We start from the raw sequence: 16,614 nt of genomic DNA, 5'->3' as shown, positions 1-16,614 counted from the left end.
TTTTTCTCCACTAACACGTGTTAACCTGTTGCAAACTCATGTTCAGACATATTGTATAAAGTCTTTTCTTTAATACCCTTGCCTGATGTCTTTCCCCACTTACATATATTCTCCATTGAGCTGCCAAATGGATCACTATGACTCACAAGTCTGACCATGTCAACTGCTAACCCCACTCAACAAACCCCAATAACTTCCAATTACTGCCAAAATAAAATATAAAATCTCATTTGGCTTTTAAAACTTCTCACACCCTGGCCTCTTCAAGTACAATTAATAAAGTACATTTATTAAGAGTCAATTATGGGACTACCTTATCAGTCTTTTTACATTTCAATACCTTTCATGCATTCTATGATCTTGATTAACACTCATCTTCTGTTCTTTGAACAAGATAGTTGTCACCTTCCTGTCTTTTATAGTCAATTGATTAATGATAAATATTTATTAAGCACCTACTGTATACCTGGCACTGTGCTCAGTTCTAAGGATACATATACAAAAACGAATAACAATCTTTGCCTACAAGTAGCTAATAATGTAATGAAAGAAGACAACATACAAAAGAAAGCTGAAAAGGATGCAGGGAAGAGAGGGTATTTGTTGTAGAGTTTGGTAGTGAAGTCAAATTAGTATAATCTGGTGAGAAATAAAAAGATGGCTGACCCAGCAGACATCTTTAAATGGAGACTTTGAGAGGAGTTCTCTGCTTTTACCTCTAGTCCTCCGGTCAGTGAGGTAGAGGGTACAGATGAGTTGTAAGTACCAAATTTGTTAGTTATCATCTCAAAGAGTTTCTGCTGATAGTTGAATTCCCAGCTGTAACACGGTACCTGGTATATAAGTTCTGCATAGAATGCTCAGAATTTCAAGGATGTCATATGAATTCAACTCAGGCTGTTGAACTTCAATTTCCCAGTCAATGGTTTCTACCAGATAAATATGTCTTCAAAAAAATCCCCGCCTATTCAAGGAATCCTCTCTAAAATATGTCTTGCTCTTGATCTGCCCTTACTTTGGAACATTCTGAACCTTAAAAAAGTAAGGAAAAGGAAATAGATTGTTATCCTCCATATTTAAGTACACAGGCACAGGAAATTACCTGAATCTCCACCTTTATGAGATGCGTCTTTGTCCTCATTATCCAGAATAACAGCTAGACCTATAGAATAAGCAGGAAGGATGCTGCTACTGAGGTCCACTCTGGTTAAGCTCTCAGGTTCTCTACCTAGCCCCCTTCTAGAGGGACCAGGTTTGTTGTGATCAGCCTCATCCCCTTTCTGGCCATCTCTCTGGGCCCGCTGTACAACATGAACCATGCTCTGCTGCTCCAGGTCACAGTTCTGTAGAAGGAATAATACATACATATCAAAATTTTTAATTCTCAATAAAAACAAAATGTTGTGCTTTTCCTTCTCTCTGAAATCTGTCGAATATTTTGGTTTGTTGCATGTATAATTTCTATATACACTAATGGAACTTAAAGGAAAGTGACAAATACAAATTACTAAAATTAGGATTACTTAGCCTTGAAATGGGTCATGGCATTTACATATTGAGTGTATTTGACAAGCAGTATTGGATTGGGGCCAGAGGCTCCAAACTGAAATTTGGGGATAAGTGGAACAGCAAAAAACAGTAAGATACTTCATTTTTTATAAAGTCTTGTGATTTCCATTGATGTCATGACAGCCATATGATGAAAAAAATAAAAAGAGAAATGTCATTTTCCTAGAAACCAATTTTACCCTACAAATGACATTTTGCTTCCATGATTACTAATTAAGTTTAGATTTTGGCAGGTAATCCTAGATTTGATTATCATTTTCTTTTTAGAAAAGTACAGTAATTTAGATACTCCCATTTACATGAAAGAGCTATACACAAATGGTTTCTCTCAATGAATTTCTCTTGAAACATTTTGTTGAGCGAATACAGAAAATAGCTAAAGAGAACGTTTTACTTTCCTTAAAAACTGTTGTCGGGATTTATTTTAAAATTCTAGCACCTTTGTATATAAATGTCTATGAATGTGAGAATTTTTAAAAATTGAATAATGTACTTAAAAAAAGAGTTGACTGGTACAATATTTTCACAAGCTAGGATTAGATTTTCCATAAGACATAAAAACATCATTATATCTGGTTTCCCATCTTGTACCTGAAAAACAGGTAGTCTGTTCCATAGAGCGAAGTTTTCATAAGCAACGGGGAATGTTTTTCTCTGGACCAAGAGGAGCATAAATTTCTTAGTCTGCACTCACACATTTGGAAGAAGTACAGAAAAGGGTAGAACATTAAGGAACCCTAGCTACAGTGATTATGGCAACATCTGTTACTGGGTTAGCCAGGTTTTCTCTGAAATGAAAACCAGTACTGAGAAAATTTTGTCCTTGGATGACATAGGGCAAATGGCAAGCTTAAAAAAATACACATACAGGTACAGACACTCAGACACATACATATATAAAATGACAAGAAATTATGTCTCACACACACACACGCTGTACTGAAGCAGCAAGATGTCTAAGTAACTCTGCAGAGCTGTCTATGAGATATGGAATTCTGAAGACTATGAGAAACAGAATATAGCTCTAAGGAGTAAGTTGCTGCTCCTGGCAAAGCTTGCAGTATGTAATGGAATACTCTGGAACATATTTCAATATGTAGGGTAATACTTGTGGAATTTTTCCCCCCTAAAACACTGTTTTTATGACTTTTGCACCATTAGTTTCTTGATTTGGAGATCCCAGAAGCCAGCTTGCAAGTCCTGGAACTACCATTTCACAAGACAGTGAGTACACTGGTCCATATGTTCAGTGACTACAGTCAGAACAGATCCAGTGGATAACAGGATGGGTACAGATTTGATATGGTGTAGCCACTTCAAAATCTAGACCGGAGAAAATGTGATCATCAATTCTGAGGTGTTTGAAAGTAAAACCTTTTTCCAGCCGCCACTAATAAATGCTGAATGGGAAGAAACCCTCACCAGAGAGTCTTTCCTGATAGTAAGCTTTTACAATGGAAAAAAAAAAAAATAGGAATACTTGACACTGGACTATGAATGAAAATCTGCATAGTGTAACTACATTGTATGTTTCCACTCTATACAAATAGTTGCCCAATTTGTTGACAGGATATCAACTGAAAACACCATGCCTTCATTTATTCATTATTTATCAAGTGACTATGCTGTGCCAGGTGCTGTGCTATATGTAGAGACACGTAGAGACAGCGATGGAATTATTCCTGTCCTTATGGGACTTATATTCTATTGAATGAAAAACAAAAGTTATACTTACTTGTAAAGATTAATTAAATGCAAAAAAAAAAAAAAAAAAAAAGGCAAAGTAATTTCAGAAGAAGGTAATAGGAACTGAGAGGCTGAAGACAGCTCTCATATAGGTGAGGGTGTCTGAGATAAGCCTTGAAGGAAACTGGGAACTCTAAAAGGCAAAGAGAAAGATGGAATTGTACATAGTAACAGCAAAATTATATGATGATCAATTCTGATGCATGTGGCTCTTTTCCACAATGAGATGATCGGGCCAGTTCCAGTGATCTTGTGATGAAGAGAAGGGACTGAGTGTGGACCACAACATAGCATTCTCACTCTTTTTGTTGTTTGCTTGCATTTTGTTTTCTTTCTCTTTTCCATTTCATCTGATTTTTCTTGTGCAGAAAAATATATGTACATGTATTGGATTTAACATCTATTTTTAACATGTATAACATATATTAGAGTACTTGCCATCTAGGGGAGGGAATGAAGGGAAGGAGAGGGAAAGTTGGAACACAAGATTTTGCAAGGGTCAGTGGTGAAAAATTATCCATGCATAGGTTTGAAAATAAAAAGCTTTAATAAAAGAAAGAGAGAACATTCTAGGCAAAGAGGAAAAATTATGCAATAGCAGAGAGATAGTAAATGAAATGATATGCACAGGCAACAAAAAGTCATCCATATTGACCCAAAAATACAGTGTGTGAAAAGGTGTTTTATATAGGATATGAAAACAACTTGTCCATTAATTCCAAATAGACCAAAAAGCCAACACTGTGTTTTGTATCCTCTGATGTCAAATTCAGATTTATTTGTGATTTTGTGACCTATAACGTGAGCCTCTCCGCTCCAAAATACTAAGTAACTCTGATAGTCAATCTTGCAATCAACAGAAGTTTCTGCTCTGCTAGATGTTTCTTCTCATTTAGTTTCCCGGAATATCAGGAAGCTGACTGATTCAATCTTTCTCTCTTCACCATGTTTTCTGCTGCTGTTCTTGTGCCTTTTAGGAGTCGAGGACATACTGTTTTATCAGCAGTCATACTGACTTTTGTCTTGCCAAAGGGCTTTGTCTGAGCCCCGGAGAACTCAGGAAGAAGGAGGGAGGTGATGATTTCACAAAAATGCCTGACTTACACAGTTGTGAAGTTCTGAAGTCATCAATCTTCCTCTCATTCAACTCATGTACAAGTCAAGATTTTTCCCCATAATGTCTTTATATCGCAATGCTTCTAATTTTAAAGTAATGAAACATTTATATAGTTAATAATCCCATGTGAGAGACATCAATATCCATAGTGGAGAAACCTGTAAACAATAAAAGTGTTAACTCTTTCTCCAAATTTTGAAACTTGGAAAATTTGCTATTAGATTTAACAAATGGATAGCTAGAATGAGAAAGACCATCCAAATTTTATCCAACCACTTAATTGTTCTATAACCAATGGACAAAAAGCCTGATTGGCTTTTAAGAAAATTGTCCCACTTCTGTTTTTAATGGTAATTCCAATCCCTATCACATTTTTATGTAGGGAAAGACATTTTCAAAATGATTCTAGAACCATTTTGATTATTTTTTTCTATCAATCTGTTAGCTTTCTATTTTGTTCTATTCTTATTCCCATATTTGAAAATTATTTCAATGCAAAGCGATTGTTTATCTCATTTTGTACCAAATATGTTTTAAAGCACAAAAATTTCTTCTTTTTAATTGAATTTTAATAACATGTATTTCTTCCTACTATAGCAATAATTCAGTCAGTAGACAACTGCCAGATAAAAAGAGACTTTCCAACTCAATACAGGAATTCATAGGCTTTCAATTAAAAAAAAAAATTAATGTTGAAATTAAAAAGCTTCTTTATATTGGGGAAGGTCATTTAAAAGAAAGATTTTTCAATAGCTTAGATTGCTTCATTAACTGAAAATCTAGCATACATATTACTTAATGCTTACTCTGAAAAGAACCACTAATACACAGAAAAACTGCAAACCTGCCAGATTTTTAACATGTTTTTCCCCCTTCCTAGACCAAAGGAGTTTTCAGTTGCTTACTTAGGAATCCATTTAAGGTGAACTTTTTAAAATCGAAAATCTAAGATAATTGCAGCTACTAATAAGGTACTAGAATTAAAAATAAAATATGCTTGAAGATGTGTTGTTCCACCCAGATGTAAGCCTCATACAGAATAAAAGAGATACCTTTCTTCTCCAACTATTATATTTATAGATTTGTTTCATACTCTCAATGATAAATACATGTCAACCCATGTTAAAGTATGAAAAATGAGGGGAAAAAAAGAATGAAAGAAAAGTTATGGACATTTTGTCATTTACAACATGAGCTCATTTCATTTTTAAAAATTACATTTCATTATATTCATTTTGCCAATTAATGAGAAAATGTGAAGAAAAAAAATCAAGCCCGGTAAGCATGGAAATAGAAATACAGTTAATTGTCAATAATCCATAGACTAAATATTCAATTTTTGCTTTCTTCATGCCCTCAGTTTTCCTTCTTTGGCCTCCTACTACTTATCTTGTAGCCATTTCACTGCTCATTAGCACCTATAGCAGAGGCAGAAAGAGGAGGGAAAGGAGGGAAAATATAAATCAACTGTGCCACTTGTTAGCAGCTCCAGTAAGACACTCCTTAGCAGAGGACAGAGCCTTCCTAGAGGACTGGGATTTAATTTATCCATACAATGTTTTCCCCTCTCACACTCTCATCATAAAACAATACTAGACAATTAACTCTACTCCCATTAAAATTACTTTGAGCATTTCTTCACTTTCAAATTTTTACATGAAATTTTAAACACAAATATTCATAATAATAATTTCATTAAGTAGCAATGCTAAATAAGAAAGTATGAATGTGTCATTTCTTTTCTCCGTGTAATTCAGTGTATTATAAATGTTAGATATACACTTCTTAGCATTCATGAGAATTATATTAACTATCATCCTTATTTAGACATATGCCTTTGGTTTTTAATTAGTTCCAGGTTTCAATTCCTTCTCTTCTTAAAAGAACACCCTCCACCAATGGCCTTCATTTACATATAGAACCAGCCCTAGGCAATTTCTGAGTTAGGAAAAGCCTTTCGATGCCCTACCTCGGTTCTCTACTTCCCAAGAGGAGATAACTGCATAAAGTTCTGCCCATCCCAGGTAGTGTTTCTCTGTTTCTCCATCTCTTTCTTTTCCTCTTTTCTCTGCTTCCTTCTGCTTTTGTGGCCCAATCTCTGTGCTAAGCTTTTAAACTTATAAATATCAGGAAACTGATATGATAAATTAATCCATACGTACGAAAATATAAATGGATGAAAAGAGTTTAATTGTTAACTTTCTCAGGACTTAAAAGAGATGCATTAAAGAAAGGGATGTGTGTTAACCTAAAGACATTTATCTTTCATTATAGAATTTGTTAGTAGATACATAAAGTAGAATAGTGGGGAAAGGAAGGAGTTCTGCATTTTTTCAGATTGTTTCTGTTTTTCAAAAATGTCAACCCTCATTGCTGAATTCCATACCAATTCTTTCTGATGATACATGATTTTATCTGCCTCATCTGATTAGTCCATTTCTTTATAACTGAGGTTCTTGAACTGTTTTTCTCTATTGGATTCCCATGGCAATGTAATTGGACCTATGGATCTCCTGTGGAAAAAATACATAGGATTTGCAAAGTAGTACTATTAGTACTACTATATTCAGTTACATGACTAAAAAGATAGATTTTGTTTTTCCCCATCAAAGTTCATGAACCTGCCGGAAATGTATCTGTGAATTCCAAATTAAATAATCCTGTTGTCCATTCCTAGCACACAATAGGAATGTAATAAAAGTTTCCTCTGGCCCTTTACAGATATACTTCCAATATAATAATAGTGATAAAGTGATAGCTAAACAGCAAAGCACTTTACATATATTACTTTATGGGAGCTCAATAGGATTCTGTGATATAGTCAGAGTAAATATTGTTATTCTTATTTTAAAAGAAAACTGAAAAGTTAAATGACTTCTTTAATATCATATGTGTAGATAAAGTCACAGTGAATATATCACCACATCTGGAATTAGAATAACCTGATTTCAGACATACTAGCTATGTGACCCTGAGAAAGTGCCTTAATCTTTGACTGCCTCATTTTCCTCACCTGTAAAATGGAAGTAATAATAGCATCTGCCTCTCAGGATGTGTTGAGTCTAAAATGAGATATCTGTAAAGCATTTTGCAAACAAAGTGCTATATAAATTATTATTATTATAACAATAACATTTTAGCTGTGTCAAGATTCAAACCTAGTTCCTTTCCACCACACCACACAATCTCCTTAAATTCACAACTTGTCATAATAAATCTGACAAATCCAGCACCTGATATGTTCATTTTAGTTCTTTGCTTTAAAAAAAAAAATCTATTAGGCAGCACAGGAAAGGATTGATTTCTCTTAAGAAGCCTATGAAAAGCCTGGGCCGCTGACTATTTAACACAAACAAAAATTGATTTGGAGGTCCCATTATATACAAGACACAAAGCTGCTACTCTAACTGCCTTAGAGAAAAATAACCAATGATATTTCATCTGTGGCGTTTTTGGACTCCTGTCCCTAATACCTTGGTTCTCTTCTCTACAGTCTTCCCTAAATCTAAGTCTGAATGAGCATCACACACACACACACACACACACACACACACACAACACACACACACAACACACAACACACAACATACACACACACACACACACACACACACGACTGACTATACCCTCATCCAAAGGCAACTGCAAAATGTTCAAAATGCTCCTTTGGGGGAATTACAAGATTTTCCTAATTCTCAACGTATACTGGGCCATCAGATGAAACTCAGCAATCAAAGCCAGGCCTGAATTGGACTCTAGTAGCAAGGAAGTGACCTGTGGAAATCTGGTTTTCATTCTGTGATATAGTCAGAACAAGTGGTTGTTCTTATTTTAAAAGAAAACAAAGTTAAATGACTTCTTCAGCATCATATGTGTAGAGAAAGACTACATTTTCATAACCTGCAGAGAGCTAAGTTGGATTGCCTTTATATTATTTTCCTATAAATTCCTTAACTCCTCCTCCCCAGGCTCACATTTTGTCACTCATGGCAAGGAGCCTCTTTCCTAAGCCTAGAGCCTTGCATAGTGGGCAAGACTTCTTTCACTATCCATAAATAATGCATGGGCCTGCTGTCCTGATGCACACCTGGACCCGTAAGCATATGCCTACTGGACATGCCTTCTAGGTAGGAACTACTGTAGTTAAGTCATTGAAAGTCAGGATAATTCAGGTCAAGTTCCTAGAATCTGGCATTAAATTGTAGGAAAGGATAATAGTGTTTTATATATCATTGTATACAGTGCCATTCTCTGATTTCATCTGTTGATCCAAACTAATTCTTCTCTGTAATCATTCATCCAGGAGACAGCATGTGTAAATACCATGGCCTACCAGACGGAGACCCTGGAGAGCCAAAACTCTAACAGAAATCATTGTGTTGAGTAAGGGCCAGACATGGTGCTGTGTATAAAGGGGTGCTGGTTTGTCACAGAAATATTTTGGGGGCAGCTAGCTGGTGCATGGATAGAGCAAAGTCAGGACCTGGGTTCAAATCTGGCCTCAGACACTTAACACTTCCTAAGTGAGCAAGTCACTTAACCCCAATTGCCTCAGGGGAAAAAATTGGCAGCTGAACAGAAATTTGCTAGCACAATTGAAGAATATTATCCAGAAGTCTTATCTCTACCAAGGACTTCCAGCCAAAGGGAGATTCCAGCTGCTCCCTGCTCTCACTCTGCTGACTAACTGCTGAATGGTCCATCTTCATCCTGTCACTAGTGCCTTCCTTCCTTGCTTTCAGGATGCTGCCTTCTCTGTGTTCACTCCATTCCTCTCTAATGGAACGTGATCCCTTCTTCCTCAAATTCTATCACCCCTACCTGGGGTACCAAACGCATTCTTTCTCATTGCATTTGTTGATTCTGCCTCTGATCCCACTGGAGTTAGCTGAATGAAGTTATCCCTTTCACATCATGGGAGTGAGAGCCAATGTGTCCCAGTGATCTAAAAAACCCACATAAAAATTTTTGCCCTCTCTTCATACTTTCTTTTATGGGGTGTTTATAGTACCTTATTATAACATTTAGGTGAAATATTTGCTCAGAGGTTCTGTCATTTGCTTACATTTATGTGTCATCTATGGCTTCCACAAAAATTCCCAGAAATTCTCATTTACTTTCTTATGATGACCCATAATATAGCAAAACCATGATGGGGAAAGTTATGATGTGCAAAGAATAACTTTATCTACCTTTTAAAATCACCAGATCTCAGCATTCAGGGAGAATGATTTCAAATAATTTACACAAAATTAATTTCCAGAAAGGAGCTAGTGATAATAAATGTGATAAAACAAAAATTTAAAAAAACAAAACAAAAAAAAAAAAAAACAAAAAACCTATGAAAGCTTTCTATTCCCAAAAAGGACTCACAAGGATTTGAGGGGCCATGTGGGATGGAGGGACAAGTTCATGAATCCTGAATCTCTAAATTTCAACTAGGCACCTTTTTTACTCTGGGAGAAGTGGTAAGCAATATCAGATGCTATGTCTCTAATTCCAATCCTCAATAGACATAATGAAGACCTGTGCTTAATTATAAATGGGCAGAACAAAGTCTCTAGTCTTGTATTTAAATGAGACTAAGAAATATAGGGAGATCAGAGGACAGAGCACTGGACCTAGAATCAAGAAGACATGAACAAAAAAAAAAAAAAAAAAAAAAGACATGAATCCCCAACCACCCCAGTGTCTTTGCCAAGAAAACCCCAGTAGCTCACAGGGTCACAAAGAGCCACAACCAAATGACCCAAAAACACATAATATTGAATTCCTAGAAAGAGCTCACCAAGGTTCTGCATCTGAGAAGTAAGTACTTTAAATTTTCCAGCAAGCTTGCTGTGGTTCACTGTATTCTAAGATTTTTTTTGTTTTTTGCTTTTTTGCCGGGGTGGGAAGGAGATAGAATTCAAAATCACAGCATTTAAAAAAAAAAAATTCTTCCTATAAATTAGGCCTTTTGATTTCTCTTGATAATATAACTGGGATATCCTATCACCAGAATCATTTGAAGAATTAGGAGCAGAAGATTTTTGCCAATCCCTAATATATAGACGGCACTCTACCTGGAGTTTGGTTTGGTTTTTACTTTCTCAGGAATTTCTCAGAAATAGAAAGATTATTGCAAAAAAAGCAGTAAAGAACACAGGAATAAGGAAATGCTAAATATCTTTTATTTTGGTAATTCATGTAATGAAAAGCCAGTTGCCATGTTAAAAGGACATCCACATTCAAATCCTACCCAAAAGGTAGCTTGTACCCAAAAGGAAGGATTAAAGAAAAGGGGAATAATTTTATAATTGTAGTATGTAAAATGTTTGAAATGCTTTACTTTTACTGTCATTCCTGAGGACATTGGGGGGGGGGGGGGAATGAAGTTATAAGACTTGATAGAAATAAGAAACATTTATTAAAAATAAAAGAAGTCAATAGAACAGCAGCCTAATTTTCTGTTATCTGATGCATTACATTTCACTGAAAAATGAACTTAATATCAAGAAAATTACATATGATAAACAAAGGTTTTTCTTTTATTTGAGAGAAAATAAAACAGAACTCTAGGTAGATAATAACTCAAAAGCTGGGGAGGAGATATTATGGAAAATAATAAATAATAATGCTATACTTTGGATAAAAATGGTGTGGTGTTCTGTATAGCTTCTCTGTCAAGAACATCAAAAATGATTAACTTCTATGGAAAATTATATTTTTTAACTTATAGAAATTGGAGTTACAAGATATGTTAGAAATTGCCTAATTTAAGCCCTTCTGAAGGATGCATTCATTCACTCTACATCATTTAAAAGGGCACATGAAAAGGTAAAAAAGGCAAAAAATCACAACATACTATAGGGCTCTTATTTCCTATCTTTAAGTAAAAATAGAGACAGAGCAAAATGAAGCGGCTCTTTGGTAACTTCTATTTAAATTAGCACTGGTATGAAAAGCTTTGGAGGCAAATGGCATTGTGGGAGGCAATGCTATAGAAAATGTTAAGGATTAGAAGTAAGGAGCAAGCTAATTTATATGTAAGGTTTGGTGCCTCTCATGAATCTCTCCTTATACTGTTCCTGTAGTTAGTTTAAATATTGACCTGTTAAACAATAAAAATGAGGGAGGATGGGGGAACAAAAACCAAAATCTACATTTGCCTTGGGGTGAAAAAGAAATCATTGTGTTTCTAAATCAGAAAGCTCCTATTATTTTATGGATTACTATTATGGCTTCAGAGCAAGAATTTTATAGTCAATTAAAGAATGTAAGCCAAGGAATGGTAATTTGGCCTCTCCTTGTAAAGCTTGAGAATGTCATTCATGCAAATGTAGTGCTCAAAAGCAATGACTTTATAGAGTCTTTTTTTTTAAAGATAAATTCCACAAAGAAGAACTTTGTGCAGAAAAACTGAGTAAACAAATAATGCTTGCTTGCATGTAACAATCACATAAAAACAAAATTCCTCAAGCTGATTAAGACAAAGAACAATCTTGACCATAGACTTCAAGATGGATATTAACAGACCATTCTTTAAATTCTTGGATATTTTCTGATCATATTTAAATTAAGTTCTCTCTGTGAAGAAAGTTTGCTTTTTGTGTAGCTTTATAGTTAAAGCTGAAGTCAGTGTTGGAGAGAAGGGAATCAGTAGATATATGCCATATATATATATATATATATATATATGTATATATATATATATATATATATATATATATATATATATATATATATATATCACAGTATGTGATTTACAGGTGCTGAGATCAACTTTGATGTGGATGATGCTGTCTTATCATTCAGTTGAGCTGTAATGCAGGTATTTCCTTAAGACTTAAGAGGAGTGCCCTCTACAATCTCCAAGTATTTACTCTGCACCCTTTCTCCACTTTGTCAGTGTGTCCTTGCTGTTTCTAATTTGTAATTTCATTTTAATTGTCACTGCCATTTTCTGAAAAATATAAGAGAAGGAATGTAAGTGATGGCTTATTTTCCTCAGATCAAAAGGATATTCCACCTGGTTCTGCCCAGTGGAAGTTAACATTAATAAAAATGATTGTACGCATTCAACAACTTTTTTGACGAGTACAGTAAAAGACTCCTAGTTTGGCAGTAGGCTTCAATATCCCTGAGAATTAGAAAAAAGTACCAGGGGGGATGCTGAGAACATGGTGCACGAGAAGAAGGAAGCTCCTTTTTGTTCATTTATACATTCTTGTCCAGTCATTGATTCTTCATGACCCCCCTACCCTGTTGCATCCTCTGAAAATACTGGAGTGGATTAATTTCTTTCTTCAGCTCATATGACAGATAAAGAAACTGGTGCAAAGAGCCTCTATTGTTCAATCATGGCTCATTCCTCACAATGCCACACTCCATAGCACACCAATGTTGGCCATGGGGTTTTCTTGGCAAAAATATCAGAGTGCTTTGCCAGTGGTTTAAGGTAAACAGTGTCATATAGAATCTGAGGCTGCCAGTGTTTTATAATGACTTTTTAAATTACTAGTTAGTCATGTGATCTTGAGAAAATCATTTCATCTCTGACTTCCTCAGTTTCTTCATTTATAAATGGGGATAATAATAGCATCTATCTCCTGGAATCATTATAAGGATAAAAGAAGATATTATTTGTAAGAGACTTTGAAAACCTTATTAAGTCTATAAAATACTACTTACTGTTGCTGTTACAATTATTAACACTTTCTCATATTCAGTTCAGTTCAGTTTAATTAAATTAATAAACATTTATTAAGCAACTACTATGGGCAAGGAACTCGGATAGGTACTTAGGATAAAAACTGAAGAAAACTTTGAAAGATTTGAAAATTCTCATCAATTAAAAGATCATAGTGGATGGATAGCAATGTGTACCACATACCTACTAATGGAGAGATGATGGAATTGGGATTCAAAATTAATTAATTTTTGGAGATGGACACTTATAGTTGTTATTATTTTGTTTAACTGCAAATATGCTACAGGATTTTTGGTTTTCCTTTTTAAAAAAAAAAAAAAAAACAACTTAAAATTTCTTTCTCTGAAGGACCTAAAGAATATGTTTTCCTGCCAAAAAATTCATTGTTTCCTATCTAATTCTTACTTAATAGGCAGTACACACTTCTAAAGAATACTTTCCAAAAAGGAAATTAGATCTTGTTTTCAACTATGTAAGCTTCTGTCTTGATCCACTCAGGAGAACCCAAAAGGCCAAAAGGATACTCAAGTAATATTAATACACAAGTTTTAATAATTAAAAATCCAAAATAGAGCCAGGTTATGGAGTCTGCTTCTGTCTGATGACTACTGAAACTTCACTATTCTGAGACTGCCCAGGACATCATAATAGAAAATTCAGTAGGTGATAAAAATATGACAAAAGAAAAAACCCTCATAGCTATTTCCAGTAGGTATGTGTTCAAAAAATAACATCAACAAATAAGTATCAAAAAAAGAAAAGAGATATCCATATCTATTTGACACATAGTTAAAATCACAATAATGAAAGAAAATGGAAATTTAAAAATACTGAAGTATTGCCTCATAGCAATACCTTTGCAACATCTCTCAAATTTGTTCCTTTCTCTCCTCTGACAGTCACCACTCTAGTGAAAGCCATTATCTCTTCATGTCTGAATTATTGCAATCTCTTGCTAGTAGATCTGCCTGCCTCAAGTACTCTCCTCATTCGAATATATCCTCCATTCAGTCACCAAAGTGATTTCCTAAAGGGAGAATCCAAGCACGTCACCTTCTTCCAACAATGTCGCCCAATTATGTGACTCAATAAATGGGTCCCCATCACTTCCAGAATCACATACAAATATTCGGTTTGGCATTCAAACCTGTTCCTAATCTAGCCTTCCTTTCCCCCTACCTTTTCAGTCTTCCAGGTATATGGTATGTATATACCCTATGCCCTCCACCCCCCACAATTCTATGACACTGTCCTCTATCCTATTCTGGGAATAGCACACTCAATCGCTCAACTCTTGACATTTTCTCAGACTATTTCCCATGCTTAGAACACTTTTTCCTCATCTCTGTTTCCTGGTTTTCCTGCCTTTTTTTTTTCCCTGATGAAATATTTTTAATTAAATTTCTTTAGCATTTTATTTTCCCTCAATTATATATAAAACAATTTTTAATATTTATTTTTAAAATTTTGTGTTCCAAATTCTCTCCCTTCCTCCTCTCCAACCCTGCAATGAGAAAGCAAGGAATTCAATAGAGGTTACATATATATATATATATATATATATAGTCTGGCAAAATATTTCCATGATGGTCATATTATAAAAACAACAACAACAACAACAAAACATACACCAAAGGATAAAAGCTCAAGTTAAAGAAAGTTAAAAAAAAAAAAAAAAAGTTTTGATCTATATTCAGACATCATTAATTCTTTCTGTGGGTATGGATAACATTTTTCATCATGCCCTTCAGAGTTGTTTTGAATAATTGTATTGCTAAGAATAGCTAAATCATTCACAACTATTTTACCATATTCTTTTCTGTTTTAACCAGTAAATTTTACTTTGCATCAGGTCATGTCTTTTGAAATTCTTTTGAGAGGATCCTGCTCATCATTTCTTTTTTTTTTCCATAACATTCATGTACCATAATTTACCCAACCATTCTCCAATTGATGGGCATCCATTCATTTTCCAGTTTCTAGCCACTACAAAAAGAGCTGCCACAAACATTTTGGCACATACAGGTCCCTTTCCCTTCTTTAGTATTTCTTTGGGATATAATCCCAGTAGTCTGCTCATCATTTCTTATAACATACAGCATTCCAAGATGATCACATGCCACAGTTTATTAAGTCATTCCCCATGATAGGCATCCCTTCAATTTCTAATTCTTTGCCACCAGAAAAGAGCTGCTTTAAAAAAAATTTTATATGTATATGGTCTCTTCTTTTTTCATCTCTTGGGGGATACAAACTTAGTAAGGTACTGCTAGATGAAAGAGTGAGAGAAGTTTTATAGTTCTTTGGACATAGTTCCAAATTGCTCTATATAATGATTGAATCATTAGTTCATACCTCTCAATATTGCATTAATATTTCATTTCCTCCACATCCCCATCCACCATGTTATTTTCCTTTTCTGTCCTATTAGCCAATCTAACAGGTATGAGGTAGTACCTTAGTATGATTTTAATTTGAATTTCTCCAATCTTCCCTGACTTTTTTCAAAGTCCACTCAAATCCAATTTCCTAATATAGGGGATACTTTGTCTAATCCCTTCTTTCTAGAGACTTGTTGATTACTTCTTATATTTTTACATTTTTTGGTACATATTTATTCTCTCTACCAATGCATTGAGAGCTCCTTGTAGTAAGGGATGTTTTTTTTTTCCTTTTTATGTAACCCTGGTATATAACACAGTACTTGGCATTGAGTAGGCACTTAAACACTTATCAACTAATGATTATAACAGTGGCAAAATAGAAAAACCCATTGTCTATATATAGAATATTAGATTTTAAGAGGAAAGGGACTTTGAATGGCATGTAATCCAATTTTCTTTCATTTCTACATTTGGGGAAACTAAGTCACAGAAAATTTAAGCCACTTGTCCAAGGTCCACAAGCCATAGGTGACAAAGCTGAGATAAGATCTCAGGTACTCTGACTCCAAACAGAGGGTTCTTTCTATATCTGTTTGAAGAGACTGAGGGAAGGCAGGCAGTGAACTATGAGGCAGCCATGAAATTGTTTAAATATTCTAGAAAACCATTTTGAATTGTTATTATTATTAATCTTGTCGTTATGATTAATATCAAAGTGCTAAAAAAATTTTGGTGGGATTTTCCCCATTGCCAATAATCTCATTTAAAAGCAGTCTTACTAGTGACATCTCCCACATCTGGAGACTTAAGAGACTATATCCCCAAATGATTTGATTGATAGCAAGAAAATAATGCTAATATAATAAAATAAAATAATATACTAATAATAATATAATAAAAATCTAATATTTATCTAGTGTCTTCTATGTATCTGGCACTGTGTTAAGCATTTTACAAATATTTTCTCCTTTGTTCCTTAAAATACTCCTGCAAGGAAGATGCTACTATTATTATGACCGTTTTTAAAATGAGGAACTCGATAACAAAAAGCTGTATCCAGGAAAGGCTTAACAATGAAATAAGAATATAATGCTATTGTCTAGAAG

General features: G+C 34.5%; 1 protein-coding gene and 1 long non-coding RNA gene across 2 annotated transcripts in view; one reads left to right on the top strand and one right to left on the bottom strand.

The window, feature by feature from the left end:
- The window catches only part of PRKN (parkin RBR E3 ubiquitin protein ligase), a 1,861,641-nt gene that overhangs the window by 1,238,081 nt on the left and 606,946 nt on the right, over nucleotides 1-16,614 (bottom strand). The window contains 1 exon segment of the mRNA XM_074309364.1: nucleotides 1,103-1,343. Within this exon segment, the coding sequence (XP_074165465.1) occupies nucleotides 1,103-1,343 (241 nt within the window).
- The window catches only part of LOC141565792 (uncharacterized), a 154,618-nt gene that overhangs the window by 112,261 nt on the left and 25,743 nt on the right, over nucleotides 1-16,614 (top strand). The gene's annotated exons all lie outside the window — the stretch shown is intronic.

Source organism: Sminthopsis crassicaudata, chromosome 4, assembly GCF_048593235.1.
Source record: "Sminthopsis crassicaudata isolate SCR6 chromosome 4, ASM4859323v1, whole genome shotgun sequence".
Taxonomy (NCBI): domain Eukaryota; kingdom Metazoa; phylum Chordata; class Mammalia; order Dasyuromorphia; family Dasyuridae; genus Sminthopsis; species Sminthopsis crassicaudata.
The sequence above is the reverse complement of the archived record's forward strand: the minus strand, read 5'-3'. Positions and strand labels throughout refer to the sequence as shown.